At 50.2% G+C, this 15,255-nt stretch overlaps 1 protein-coding gene across 14 annotated transcripts in view; it reads right to left on the bottom strand.

Annotated features, from left to right (window-relative positions):
- arvcfb (ARVCF delta catenin family member b) overlaps positions 1 to 15,255 on the bottom strand; it is a 123,711-nt gene that overhangs the window by 43,666 nt on the left and 64,790 nt on the right. Inside the window, exon 1 of one of the 14 annotated variants that reach the window (XM_048994198.1) lies at positions 11,441 to 11,761. The exons of the other annotated variants lie outside the window; for them this stretch is intronic. Within the exon in view, the coding sequence (XP_048850155.1) occupies positions 11,441 to 11,461 (21 nt within the window). The 5' untranslated portion in view covers positions 11,462 to 11,761. Of the gene's footprint in view, positions 1 to 11,440; positions 11,762 to 15,255 lie in introns of those variants that run through there. 14 annotated transcript variants of the gene reach the window in all.

Raw genomic sequence — 15,255 nt, 5'->3', positions numbered from 1 at the left:
GCCCAGCCCCCAACATATTAGCTGACGAATCTGTTAGCACTTTTTCTCCGAGTTCACCCCCAGCCTGGCGCCTCATGCCGCGACCTCCTTCCTGGTGCCTCCCAGCCCCCAGCGTGTAGGCAGAATGCAGTAATACTTGTCCACAGGAACCAATGAAGAATGTGGCATTAGCTGCTCTAGGGCCAGCAAGGATGAGAGACTGCAACCTAATAAACATGATGGGGAATGGGGGTGTTGCCGATTTGGGTCTCTCTCCAGAGTCACCCACACACCTCAGTGCACTAAAATCACACTGTGTCACCTTGGTAACCCCTGACCCCAGCATGGTCTCTATAGAGCTTTGCACAGCCCCTGTCTCAGCGCAGACCTCTACTACACATCTGACAGGCTTCCACATGGTAAAGCGGAGGATTCTGGGAGAGGAGTCGTATTCAATCTGCTTCAACAGATTAACTGAGCTGCTTTTAAGCCCTACATACTGTATCAGTGTTTTTCGGACTCTTCCTGCTGTTACCTGTCGACAGACTTGCCAAAAAAAGTGTCCTTAAAGACTGCGGCATCTGAGGACTAACCATCAGCAGGAGAGCAGGCTAATGCTTGAAACTCAGCGGGTCATAGGAGACTGACGAGGAGGCCCTGTTAGTGTGGCCCGGTCTTAATATAGATGCCTGGGCAGGGCTGCCCCTTCTGGTAGGGGATCTGGAGCACGGGGAGCCTGGAAGATCTCACACACTCTCCAATGCCCAGACTCTCACATGCACACACACACACACACACACACAAATACAAACGCTGCCGGCTGCTCTCTCACATACACAGAGGTCACACTCAATCTGATGCCGCCCAGCCAGCTGGCCGGGCTGCCACTGTAAGACCCTAATCCAATCCCACGTGCTAACAGGCTAATCAACCCGACATGCTCGGCCAGCACTGGTTCAGTGGCCAGTCACTGGTAACAAAGGGGTGGGGGGTTATGTCCGGTCAGGGGAACATTAAACAAAAAACTGTTTAGAAGGCAGATTTTTTTTTTACTCTACAGCAGGAAAGCAGAACTCTAATGCAAATAGGCAGATAGCCTTTATTGACCTTCAGAGGAGTCCAAGCAAAAAAGTTGGGTCTGTTCTTTCAAGTTTAGTTTTCCAAGGCAGGAATCAGACTCTGAACACACTGTGTCACCGATGTCCTCAGAGGGAAGGAAAATCTGGGAAAATTTGACCAGGAACAAGAAGCTTCCAGATTCTGAAGAAACAACTGACAAGCACACTGATGTCCCTCTGCATGGATAGAAAAGTATCACCTTCCAGCTATCGCTCTCAGCACTACCAACCACGCCCACATCTGTCATGTGCCCCACATCTTCTCAAGGATCCTTGGACCCCAAGAAATGTCCTAAGTCTCCTTGTAGGATTACTTCAAGTCTTCACCTTTCCTGGAAGCTTAGCCCCCAAATCCTGAGGACCCCACTGGTTCTGGAATCAAAAGCACTGGAGCAGAAATGACTCACAGCCGCCCCTGCCCCCCCAGTCCAGAACAGCTTTTGGATGAACTTCCCCACTCAGGTCCAGAGAGTTTACACACACGTTGTAATGCCATTAGTGAGGTGACCACATCATCATCCACAATATCATCTTAACTTAAAATTATAATTTGTTAGAGGCGAGCGCTGAGTAATCAAGATATTCAGTGCTCCCCACAGAAGGTCGTCCTGCTGGCTTTCTGAGGTCACTGCTTTCAGTTTGCGACCGTTGCCCTCTATCACACTTCTAGAATATTCTCAAACCACTTACTACTGAGCGCCTAAAGCCTCTGTGAAATATTTCAAAGGAAGTGAGGCTGCTGATCACAGCACTGGATTCGGGTGCAGGGGCCGAGATAGCAAATAGCAGGAAATGGAGACAGGCATCCGCAGGGGGGGAGCAAGAGGACGCAGGGAACCGCGGGCTTCTGGAATGTAGTGGCTGACACCCCGACCCCGCCCAAGGCCATGTCCCCTAACATTAACTGTGCACTGTGGAGAACAATAGTGTCCAAACCCCCCCCACCGCCTGCATTCCTTTTGAGCCCTAAAACCACTTTCGACAACCCTGGGCTGAATGTTTACGCGTTACTAGAACTTTCTGTACCCTGTAATCTGAGGCTAGCTCAAATTCCAAAAATACAAGAGCCAGGACAAGAGTCAAACAAACAACTAGACTTCAGCAGGAAAACTGACCCAATATTTGATAACGTCAACAAAACACAAAAAGGCCATACAATAGGCTAACAGAGAGCCAGGCAGTTACATGTGGCAGAACCACCGACTGCCATGTGTCTGGCAGTAACATTGAGACTGCTGTCATGTAACAGGTACGCCTCAAATATCAGCCAGCAGGAGGAGCAGTCAAATCCGGAGGTATCTGGGCTGTCTGGCTGTCCAGTCAAGATTGCACACAGTCAACAGCATGACGGTTAAGCACATTGACTTGTAACCCCAAGGTTGTCCTGAAGCGGGTGCTCTGGTAAAAATGAAATCAAGTTCTATAAGTGGGTGAAACTAGAAGCTGTTTTTTTGTTTGTTTTGGAGGAACAAAGAGACAAAAACAAATAACAGCAGCCAAGACCAAAAATTGATTTAATTTAAAGAGAACCCCCAACCACAGTATTTCTGTTCCACTCCATATTTGACTGCAGCCACGTTGGAGGGTCATCTTGTGAAACTGACCCCTAGTGGTGCTCAGTCATCGCCACATGCCACATCTGCCTAACATCTCCCAACACCTTTGCTACCAAGAGCTATAATAAGTTCTAGTTTTTGCTCAAAAACAAACCCCCCTCCCCCCAACAAAATTCCATCCATGTTTAGTGGATTAAGGGGAGACATCACCAGAATTCCTTCCCCATGGGGTGGCAATGTGCCAGACCCCTTTCGAGGAGAGAGGCAAAGCATGACTTCAGCTCTTTAAATACTTGAATGACAGGAGAGATAGGCACTGGCAGAGGAGGGATTGTAATGCAATCCTTCTGAGATGGTGACTGAATCCTCACACTACAACCGGAAGAGTTTCATGAAAGAGACCACTCCTATATCCAGCATTTGAATAGAACATTTGCTGCATCACATGTAACTAACATGTGGGTGTGTGTTCCAGGTACACCTAGGTCCAGCTTCCCAACATTCATTTCAACCTCCTGAAAAACACCTGAGAAGCCGTACAGACTGTTATTTGCTAAAACAAATATTGAACCAGTCTTGGTCTTTACGAAGCAAGAAGCTAAGAACTAGACACAGTAAACTTCAGATCTTACATGCTGAGAGATGAGCTTGGTTATAAATTGTCATCCTGATCGAAGAACTCCTGTGTACCCTTTCATTCTAAGGCACCTCTTTCCAGGCTGCAGATCATAGCAGTCAAGAGCTTGAAGCTTTTGGGTAGACTTTGATGTTGATGAGTCTTGGGTGTTTTTGAGCTGAGTCTCTGTCACGGCGATGGTGTGCTTAAAGATCATGGATGCCTTCATTCCACTTGAGCTCACACATTTAATTTAAGAAGTGATCAAACATAATCCTGATGTAGAAAAGAAAGTGTGTTCATCACAGCACATGGATGGCATGAAGGTGTCTGCAAAGATAACCTCCTTAGGAAGAGAGTCCACGCGTCAATCAGCTATTGTAGCTACAGTACAGCAATGCTGTTTTAGCCACCAAGCCTGCGTGATTCCTCGTGTGAAGCTCTAACGATACTCTATGGATGTGAGTGGCTCCTAGACCTCTGACGTGCCAAAATGGAACTCGGCAGGTATAACCAGAAAGCAAGTTTGCATTTTCATAAAACCTGTACGGGCAGGCCAGAGAAAAACATAAAAAACAGCGGTAACCTAAAAAAGGAGGAATTCCAAACCATGACAACAACAACAAACAACAACAACAACAAACAGAACTCACTCTGGTGACCCAGAAGATGAGGAAGCATCATATGGTGAGTCCGGCTGGTCACCGCCCACGGCAAACGCACATTCCAGACAGCTTCGGGGAAGACTCTCAAGAAGAGGGCTGAGTGCTGACCCACTTTGCACCCACACTTGCGGTAACGATGCTCCGACCCAAACCATACCCATCACCACATTAAAAACAGACTGTCTGCACACCAGCAGCCGTCGCACGCCTCCCAACAAAGCTGCCACCGTGAGAAGCTCCCTTCCGATAGTCACTAGGATGTTTAGAGGGGACCTACCCTAGCACACTGCAGGACCATCAGCCAACATCCATATGGGATGAATGAAAACACAAAAGGACAAGTTTCTCACTCAACAGCTTTCTATTCCAGGTTTGGCCCCCCAATCTAATGCCCAGAACTGTTTGGCCGAGGGGGGGTCAAATAGTTTTTTGTCAGTCTAATGATCGCATTGTCGTCTGAGTCTCCATGGTAACACTCGTTCACTTGTACCCTGTCCGGAAAGTCCCCCAAAGGAACCATGAGAGCAACCACATTCCTAAGAGACTCTGATGAAGAATTAAAAAGTAAAACCTCTGTTACTTTTCTGCTGTAAATGCTGAAGTTTGCCATAGGCATTAAAATAGTATTAATGCTCACTGAGGAAACACTATTACTGGTAATAATAAAAAAAACAGACAGGACACAGTGCCAAGGACACCAAGCTATTGCAATTCACTGTTATTTATGACCGTCCATTATTACTCTTATTTAAATTCACTTCCAAAGGATTTCATTTCAGCCGTCATGCTGGTCTAATAAAACATGCGAGACATTCCTCACAGAGGAACAGGGGTGGTCATGCTTCTTCAGGCACCCACAAGATAAATAAACCAAAAAAAATACATAAATAAATAACTCATAAGCAACATTTCTGAAGCTTTAGCAGTCTCTCCCCCCCGCAGCGGGACATCAATATTCTTTCGCGAAAAGCAGCCACATCTTGCTCGGCGGGTGAAGGAGTGGATATAATCGAGTGCGTTTCAGGGGCATGATGCGGCAATGACACGGTAAAATGCAACAAGCTATTCGGAGTCCGGAAAGGCAGGCAAAAAGAGGCACAGCAACAGGCCACCGACTGCTCAGTCATGTGAATTCAGATTTTTTTCAGCATTAGATTGAAGACCACCTCCCTAGAAAATGCAGACACCCAGACAATGAATTAGGTCTCAGATTATACCTAGTCTGTGGTACCTACTCCATAAATCCCTTCTTTGTTGTCACTCAGACTCCCTTTTCTGTCTGAAAGGTTATGGAGGTGCAGCAAGACTCACTCATTAGGACTAAAAGAGCCGGCAATGCGGGGGGCTATGGACACATGCCACACTGCCACGATGGAGGGGAGGGTCCAGCCTTGATTAGCTGTGAGAGGTTTTTCCAAACCACCGCTCTTCACTAGTCTGGGGGGGGGGTTCTGCGAGCTGCTGGGTTAGGGAGGGAAGGACAGATGGAGGAATAGAGGGAGGATTTCTGGGAAAAGGGCGCGGGGGACTTAAGAAAACAGCTCTCCTGTGTTCACGTGAAGCCATGTGACCCCAAAAACACTAACTCTGATCCCGCAAGGCTTGAAAAAATACCATGTTTTGGACCCTCCTACTCTTTTAAAACAACAAACCCCAAAAATACCAGACAGACGACAAGCAGGAGGAGGGGGAGGATCTAACAAAGAGCAGCCTTATCCAATAAGAGGGGGCTCGGAAAGGGAAGCGGTCCTCCGTCAGAAGGAGATCTGAAGGAGTTTTCAGCAACAGACCTCTATTTACATAACTGCGGGACCCCGACTCCCTCTCCTGTCATGTCCAGTGTAAATAAGGTGGCTACATTAGCTTCCCGATGAGCCGTATCTCTCTTTGACCTTCGGGGGGGGGGGGGGTCCGCTCGGCTCCCTCCAAGACTCTTCTGTATGGTCCATTCTCTTCCACAGCAGCGTCGTATCCTGTTCTGACAGACGCTTGGCCAAAAATATACCAGACGGGGGCTGCCACCAGCACAGACAGAGGGTGCGCCCCACTGAGCTTGCCGTAGCGTAACAGCGAGGACACGGTCTTGGTGACAGGGCCCACAAACGCGGTCCAAGCGGATACTTGTAATCACGGGAAAAGCAACATTAGGAGCCATTCAGACCTCCAGCTCATAATGTCACGGTCCGCTGGCAAAGAAATGTAGCGAGGAGCCGTTTTCAGTCTATAGGCCCACAATTACCCAGCATGCATCAGCCACTCCTTCCTGTAACAGGGATCCACAGAATGACTTTGGCTTTTCATGGCACCAGGCTCCGCTGTGGTGAAACCAGGCCAGGCAAGGACACTGCGATTCACTCCGGTGTGACCAAACGCTTGTTCTGTGGAGAGCATGGTAAGGGCTGCCGGCAAATGTTAGAAAACCCAAAACGTCCCATAAGGACTGTCCACACGACGCCCCAAATCCGAGATAAGAAATGGCATCATGCGAAACACGGGTAAGGGTGTTTGATGGCCGCCGCACTCCATGTGGATCTACAAACACCCAAGGTGGGCTACTCTTGGGTTTAATTCCCAATGGTGCCGATAAAAAAAAACACAGCAGAAGTAAGGGCATGGGGGGCGGGGGGGGGGCACAGGCAGGTTTTTGGAGGTTTTCGTGCTTGAGCGGCAGACATACCGCGTTCTGTGGACGACGGCCACAAACATTGAGATCTATTGTCTGGCATAGTAAGGGATTTCCTGACGGTGCTGAAACGTGGAGCCCAGAATATGACAGAAGCCACGGAACAAAGCGAGGATCCGAGTTTAAGGGCACATAAGGATGAAGGACTTGGAGAATGATGCTGCATGCCGCCTTCCCACCAGGGTCAGCACACCTGGATATGTCCCGAAGAGCCGTCGTGGAAATCATTAACCCAAAATGACATTTGAGGCAGATGCCTTAATGTCCACCCTATCTCCGGGTCTGATGGCCATTAGCCAGAAGGGTAATCCCAGTGGAGAGGTCTGGGAGGTAAGGAGTCGGGTATAAAGTACCAGTTGGTGCAGACTGAGGGGTCTCCCTATGCTTTTGGGGGCTGACATGACCTTCCCCGCTGGGCCTCTTTCCAAGACCCCGGGGGTGGGGGCAGGGGGCAAACATGGGTTACACTTCTGTCAAGGGGTCATGATGGGCAAAGAGGCAAGAGAGGGGCTAGATGAGGAAGTGGGGGGGGTGGAAAATGAATTTGCACTTAGCCGATCTGCCCTGTCAATGCCCCAAACTGTGCGATGTGTACAGTGGGGTGGAATAATGAGACTGGCATTATTATGGCACTGGGATCAGCCCCACGATGCCAGGTCCACACAGCCTGGATGAGGGTTACCAGGCCGGGATCAGCACCACGATGCCAGGTCCACACAGCCGGGATGAACGTTGCCAGGCCGGGATCAGCCCCACGATGCCAGGTCCACACAGCCCGGATGAGCGTTACCAGGCCGGGATCAGCACCACGATGCCAGGTCCACACAGCCGGGATGAGTGTTGCCAGGCCGGGATCAGCCCCACGATGCCAGGTCCACACAGCCCGGATGAGCGTTACCAGGCCGGGATCAGCACCACGATGCCAGGTCCACACAGCCGGGATGAGTGTTGCCAGGCCGGGATCAGCACCACGATGCCAGGTCCACACAGCCGGGATGAGTGTTGCCAGGCCGGGATCAGCCCCACGATGCCAGGTCCACACAGCCCGGATGAGCGTTACCAGGCCGGGATCAGCACCATGATGCCAGGTCCACACAGCCGGGATGAACGTTGCCAGGCCGGGATCAGCGTTACATGGCTGGGATCGCTGACTGCACACTCATGTTGATGCTCCCTACTGCTGAAAGCACTCCATGCCGCATTCTGTGTACTTCACTCTTCGCAAAATAAATACTAAGTAAAAATAAATAAATTCAGGATCCCACAGCTCAATTCCAGTCCATCCCCCCTCTCCCCCCCCTCCCTTGCTGTCTTCCCCAATCTCCATCTCCCGTTTCACGGATCTGTCTCTGAAGCGAACGACGTTCCCACTCTATTGGTGCGGCCCACCGCGCTCCACCCCACTCCGGAAACAAAGCTTTTTCAGTCCCACTGACAATAGGAAGAACAAAATGCCCCACAGGGGGTCTCTGTGATTGGGCCCCATCAATCACAACGCTGGGGGTCGAGGGTCGCTCTGGGGAGGGGCGGCCCTGTCCGTGGGCCGTGCCACACTGTACGTTCCTACATGAGGGGGGATGAGCCCCAGCAAAAGCCCAGTATTCACCAGCTCCCACGGGGGGGGGGGGTCCACAGGCGTACACAAGCGAGTGCCCCCTGATAGCCCCACGACTCCCATAGGATGACAAGCATCAGCTCCAGATCATGTTGCCTTACCTTGGCTCCCTGTCACCCTCATACCCTCCCGTCTGGGTTGTAGAGCTCACCACACTCTCCCTGCAGTTGGGGGCTATTTACATGGGGTGGGGGACAGATCACTACACATCTGGTCCATCTACAGCACTGCCTATGAACTTCCAGTGGAAAAGGCAACCACCCCCCCCCACCCCCCCAACATAGCAAGCCTTGTGAGGAATGTTTGGGGTGGGGCTGTGGAGGGACTGGAAGGTGAAGTAGTAGCTTCTCACACAAGTAAGGTCCGCCCCTGCTTGCACCCCCCCCCCCATGCGAGACCACGTAAATAAGAAGCACGGGGCCACAAAGGCGCAGGCCGGCTTGGACACACTGGGGTTCGATCTTATTTGCGGGTTCGCAACCGCACAGAAACTGGGCTGGTAACTGCTTATGGAGCTCATTAGCATGTGAATTCAGGCTGTTCATCTGCAAATGTTCAGGCACAAAAAAAGTATTTCAAAGAGACGTACACACACACACACACACACACACACACACACATAAATCTGACTCGTTTCAGATGATGGGGGGAGAAAACAAAGAATCAAAGGCTGCGTTTGGCTTCCTGTGCATTTCCATGGAAATGAGCTAAGTCTTCAGATGCATACATCAAGGTCTTTGAGGCTCTTGGTTGAGATTCTGCACGGGTCGGCTCACGATCTCAGCATGCCAAACGGGGCATGACCAGCCGACTTACTCCGTATTTCCTGGCCCGCTGTTGGCTGTGGACCGCATGGTATGTGCGTGGGTGGGGGGGGGGTGGGATCGGCGCCTGCTGACTTGGCTCACGTTTGGGAGGAGAGGGGGCCGGACCTCAGGGCACCCACGGAGGTAGCGGTCAGCTGCCCCGTAACCCCAACTCCAGTTTCAGGAGCCTTGGCAAACGCGAGACACACAACAGAGGCCGGGAAACAGGCAGAGGGGAGTCACGCACGAATGAGAAACGCGGGGGCTGAGCGGGGACAGGTGGGACCCCAGGCCTCCCAGACCATCAATGCTCATCGGGGCTCTTCCGGTCAGTAGTCATGAGTATTCCATTTCGCCGAAGTAACCTAATCTCTACCATGCTCTTCTGCTGCCTGCCTCTCCCAGCGGCTGTCAGTGAGGCGACGCGAGCTTCATCTCCCGCGACACAAAGGGATTTCATAAGCAACTGTTAACACAGACACCCGGGGACAGCCAGACCAGGGATGCACAGTCTCGAGGTATCTTAGAGTGGAAAAACTATTTCAAAAAACACAAAGAATATCGACCTTTAGGAAGGGGGAAGCCAGAGTGTTTAGCAGAAGCATAAAAACCTAAACTATGTCCAAAAAACAAACTGTGGCCAGGATTAATGCTTTTATGAAGAGTATCCTGTTTTGAAGCAAACCCAACCTCCATTCTTCTCTGTCACACAAAATCGTACAAATTTACGTTACAGTGAGGCAGTCGCGAAAGGAGCCAATGCTAACATTTGCCGTTATTTTCCGTTTTCTTTTTCATATAAGGCTGTGGCATCTGGCAAAACACCAGCCCCTTCGGTCAGAACCACTTTGGGTCCAGAGTCCAGCCCTTTGGGTTGCTGTTAAGTTTAAAAATAACGGTTTTCAAACTGAGAGATGTTCTGGTGGACTCCTCCACTGTAATTAAGGAACAGAGCCCGCGGTGTGCCTCGGGTCAGGCCTGGCACGGGCAGGACGCCACGCTGTCCAAGGCTTGCCATTGGGTCGGAGCAGATGGGTGTTTCTGCAGCTCCATCCAGGGCCTTCGGGATGTATAGCACATGCTAATAGGATCGAGGGCTGCTAACAGGGATAATTAGGCCTCATCTCTTGGGGCCAGCAGGCAGCATCCATGTGGAAGCCCGTTAACCCAAACAAACAAGTAACATTTACAGACTACAGCTTGCTGCACTTATCTGACAGATTCTCCACTTTTGAGAAACTTTTATTCAATGGAATAAGAGAGCAAACACCGTTCTGTAAAAGGCACAAATGGGTCAATATTACAGGAGAGTGGAACAGGGGCTCCCCCGAGGTGAGAAGTCAAGGTAAGGTCCTCCACGTGTGGAGGCCATGCTGGGCATTTGAGGAATCTATGGCAGCGGGCTGTGGGTGGGGCCTGTCACATGCCACATGTCATCCTCAAAGATGGTGCAACACACGTTGGAGAGGAACTGTCATGTGTCCCCGAACATGCGCTTTAATTATTAAGCTGATCACTTAGACTGTTCTGTAGCAACTGATGTTATCATCGCTCCAAGTCAGGCGTGAGTATGACGTTTGGCCGGGCAGGCAGCAGCTTCGTAGACAGGGGCAAAGTGACACAGGAAATTCAGCAAAACAACAGGAATGAAGGGAAGCCAGCAGGACGGCAGCCCCATTAACAGCCGGAGAATTTGGCAACCTTTGCCGGCAGCTTCCAAAGGACCAGCAACGGCTCCCGGGGTCACTGGGACGGAGTCCATCCTTCCCCCCTTTCCTCCCGACGTTTTGGGCCCCATGTGCCAGGAATGAAGCCACCTCAGATGGTGCCGACTCCCTGCTACCCGCTTCGTACAAAGCTTGCCACGGTGGAGAGATCATCTCACTGCTTCCATTACCCCCCTCCCCCCCCGCCCCATGATTTAGCCACAGCTGTGACTCTCATGAATTTATAATGTTTCATACCGTACCCACAAACAGTCATGACTTCACGTTAAAATCAATCTGCTGCCCATGCAGATGCTCGCCGCTCACGATGATGAGAGAGGGACCCCCTGGTGGGGAAAGAGATCCACCTTCAAAGAGCAGCGACCTAAAGCTCTCCGATCCGCTCTATGAAAACTTAACAGCTCCCAGGAATGGAGCCCTGATTCCAGAAACTGCCAAGCGGTGTCCAGCAGTCGGGAATCTCAGACACAAAGACACGACGCGATCAAGCCCCCAGAAGGTGGGACAGGAGAGAGACAAAGTTTAGGGTAGGAGCCTCACACACACCTGGCTGAATGATGGACCTCCCCCATCCCCCAGGAGCTCCCGGACTACACGTCTCCAACCCGCCGCATGGCTCCAGACCCCACGGACAGAAGCGGCAGAGAGATTCCTCTGCAGATATGCACCACTGACCTGTCTGACTTCGGCAGGCATTGTCAAGGATCCCTTTGTTTGTCCTTTTCCAAGAAAATGAAAATTATTTTCCTTCTTCTCCAAAAGTTACCCCCGTTTCTCCTCCACCTTCCTGTCGAGTTCTCCGGCTGGATCGGAGAAGGCTCAGATTTGGGCAGCCATTCTGTCGCTGCGCTTTCACGAATGCACACGCGCACGCATGCACACACACACACACACATACATGCGCGTGCAGCCGCTGGCTCTCATACACGTGTTCAGCTCTCCTCTTCCAAAAAACAGAGCCCCTTCTCTCCTGCTTCGGCTTGGACTCCGGCTGAGAATGGGAGGGGGGGGGGGGGGGGCGGTGGTGGAAGGGCAGAGGAGGGAAAAAAAAAATCCCCCTGCCTGATCGCGAGTCTCCACAGCACACAAAGGCGAAATGCACACACACACCGCCGCGCACTGAAAAGACCGCTACCCAGCGAGTGAAGAAAAGCCCAGCGCTGGAGGGGGGTGTGAGCAGGGGTGTGTGTGTGTCTGTGCATGTGTGTGTGTGCGCGCGTCTTTCCAGCAGGCCAGTGGACGGGGCCAGGCTCACACCGCTGCTGCTGCTGCTTTCTCCTCCTCCTCATGTAGCATCTATGCAAACAAGCTCCCCCCCCTGAATGTGAAGGGGGGGGGGGTCGGGGGTGACCGACAGGCCCAGCTGGAGCACAAGAAGAGTCTCTCATGGCCCCTCCCAGCCCAAGGGGTCGTGGCAGGGGGGGTCCAAGGTGTCCTAAGTTCTTACTGATCAGGGTGACTCGATTTTCTAGGATCCCATTTCGTCACTTTTGGCCCCTAAGAACCAGTGGTTCCTAAAAGCCGAAGCAAAAACACTGAGGCGATTCTAGGCAGCGCAGTTCTCGGCTTTGGCCCATTGAAAGGAGGAATGTTAATCTAATAATGGGATGTGTGGAGTGCTGAACTGTTCACAAGGACACGGTGAAGAGCCTCCGTCACACGCTTGCTGTGTGTGTGTGTGTGTGTCTGTGTGTGTGTGTGTGTGTGCCCGCGAGCGGGTATACCTGTCCTTATGGGGACACAATGTTGGACCGGTTTCCTGGTCCCCATAAGGGAAAATTCTATTTTATAAAAATCAGTGACTGCTATGAAAAAAATAAAAATGCAAAAACTCTTGTATTTTGCTTGGTTACTTATGGTTATGGTTAGGGCAGGGTGGGGGTTAAGGTTGTCATAGTTAGCGTTAGCATTTTTCCCATAGAAGTGAATGAGCGGTCCCCATAAGGATAGGTATACCCTACATGTGCGTGTGTGTGTGTGTGTGTGTGTGTGTGTGGTGCAGAGCCCCTGCTCACTGAAGGGACCACGGGGAAGGCCTTAGAAACCCACAGGCGCTTGCTTCTGTAACCATCTGCTGCCTCAGTCTAGGTGCTTTAAGAATGTTAATCTTTTTTTTTAACTTTGCAAACACTCAGACATTAATGTGATATGCCTCTGTACTTGTGTTCATTCCCTGGTGTTCCCCCATAAGAAGCAGAACAACATTTAAAAAGTATTCATGAATAATATTTTGCAGGTAATCTAGACCTACTTGTTCATTTTTTTTTCTGTCAGATGAGGCTGAGGAGCAGATGGTGGGAAGGTTAATGTATTGCAACACGCTGCAATTTGGCAGCTGAGTGCCGTAAGAGAAGCTGCAATCTGTTAAAACCGTCTTCGGCACTCTGCGCCGATGCGCAGGAGGAGCAGTCCAGTTCCTGACACCACCGCATCCTGTCCTTCCGTGTTAACGTGCAAATTTGCACCAGACAAGCTAATTTAGGCTAGAAAATTACTTTTGCTCAAGAAAACGGCATACGGCGCTTAGAGAAGAACTCATCGAGTTTGTTGTGAATATTCTCCCTTGTGCTGGAAACCATGCAGTCAGCATAACACCATTCGGAGCATAATGCATTAGCATATGATCACGAAGGCACCAAATGGAGATCTCAGTTGTAGGATGAAATCGTCACTCATAGCAGCTTTGCTAAAGTTACAAATGGATTCAGCCCTCTCTTTTGCCAACTCCTTCTTGTTCAAACTTTTTTAATGACCAAACCAGACTTTACGAAGAGGCAAATGCAATCCAAGGATAAATATCGTGCTAAACATTGTACCACAGAAATGTTATCTGGGCTCTTGAGCCAAGCTGGAAAGTTCTGGAGAAAGTCAGAATATTCCCAGCACCGACATCCTAGGAAGTTCATAATACATCTCAAGATAGGAACTGCATCATAAAGATTTTACACCCACCCCCACTTCTGTGAAGATGCAAACACAGACATAATTTAGAGGAAGCAGGAGGTTCGCTTGCAATGAACCTGAGTTCAGTGTTGTAGAGGAAGTATCTGATTGTCTTTTTAATGCTCTGTGATGGCATGACCCAAAGCCTGCTCCAGAGCATCAGGACCGTCCCGAGACTCCCAGGGCAAGCGACGCTACCACCCTGGTCTTGCCCATATATGGCAAAGTCCTGCTCCTTTGCTATGTCCGTTAAGTGTACGTCCCAAGTCCTCAAACCCCACCTCCTTCTCCTCTTTCCATCAGAGCCAGCTGCCCTTTCTAACAGGAAAGGTCAGACACAAAGCCCCGACCTCGCTGTTCTCCCTCTGAGGAGCGCAGGAAATTCTGTGACTCAGCGTTTCAGATGTCGAGCTCAAACCGACACCCACGGCACGACAAACATTTGCAGTTATACACAAAGGAGAAGCAGCGGCAAAGAATGAATGGCCTCGACTCATTTCTCTTCAGATCTAGCAACTGTTCCATACGGTGCCTATAGCAGCGCTAGAGATTCATCCTTGCAAAACCCTAACCCAAGTCAAATCACCACACAACAAGTTCTGTCTCCCATTATTAGTGACAAGTTCACAATTGCAGAAAAATCTCTGGATCTGGCTGCCAAAGTTCTCTGTAAAATGGCCTAAACTGATACACAGATACGCTTCAATGACGGTTTACACTATAGAGGTAACAATTTCTCTAATTGATAACGAAGGGCCATGTCATCACAATGATTTAAATGCTATACAGCTCATTGATAAAAATAAGAGCAAGGTGAAGGGCTTCAAAGGTTTAGTGCATTGCGACCAATATGAGAGATGCAATTACAGCACGGACAAGCACAAGAAACACTGGGAAAAGGAGACCTGAATGGAGAAGTGTAGACTGGCCTGCACACAATGGCATCCTGTGATGAACGCTGACGGGGACAAAATGACCCCACTGTTCCAGTGAACTATCAGTCCATTAACTACAACTCAGAGTTGATGGACACACCCCTAGTCTGCCAGTACGGGGTATGACTTTCTACCCGGCTGAGTTTGGGGAATAGCTGCCGATATGTGTGACTTTTCCATTTACAAACTATTTTGCTCCAGCGCATGCGAGCGATTAACTCGGCAGTGATGCTGGTTTTCACCAGAAAGCGGTTTTCCTTTCAGAAAAAAAGAAAAAACATTTTTTAACGCTCTGGATCCTGCTACTTCGCCTCGGCAATAAAAAATGTAAATGTATGTTAAACACATAAAAAATAGATGTCGCAAACTCATTCGATGGTTGTCATGGAGACGCAGGAGAGCGAGAGGCACACATATGCTATTATGGATGTGAATGTAAGTGTGAGGGCAAGGGGGCGTGTGTGTGTGAGAGACTGGGGGATAAAGTGAGAGAATAAACAAATTCACACCAAAGTAATTACACACATTTATTGGGGGGGTGGCTGGGATCTTAGCAGAGAGAAGAGAGAGGGCAGGGAGTTGGGAGTCATTGTTGAGCAGGAGATTTATGAG

The sequence above is a fragment of the Brienomyrus brachyistius genome, chromosome 2 (genome assembly GCF_023856365.1).
Source record: "Brienomyrus brachyistius isolate T26 chromosome 2, BBRACH_0.4, whole genome shotgun sequence".
Lineage (NCBI taxonomy): Eukaryota > Metazoa > Chordata > Actinopteri > Osteoglossiformes > Mormyridae > Brienomyrus > Brienomyrus brachyistius.
This window is presented reverse-complemented; position numbering and strand designations above follow the sequence as displayed.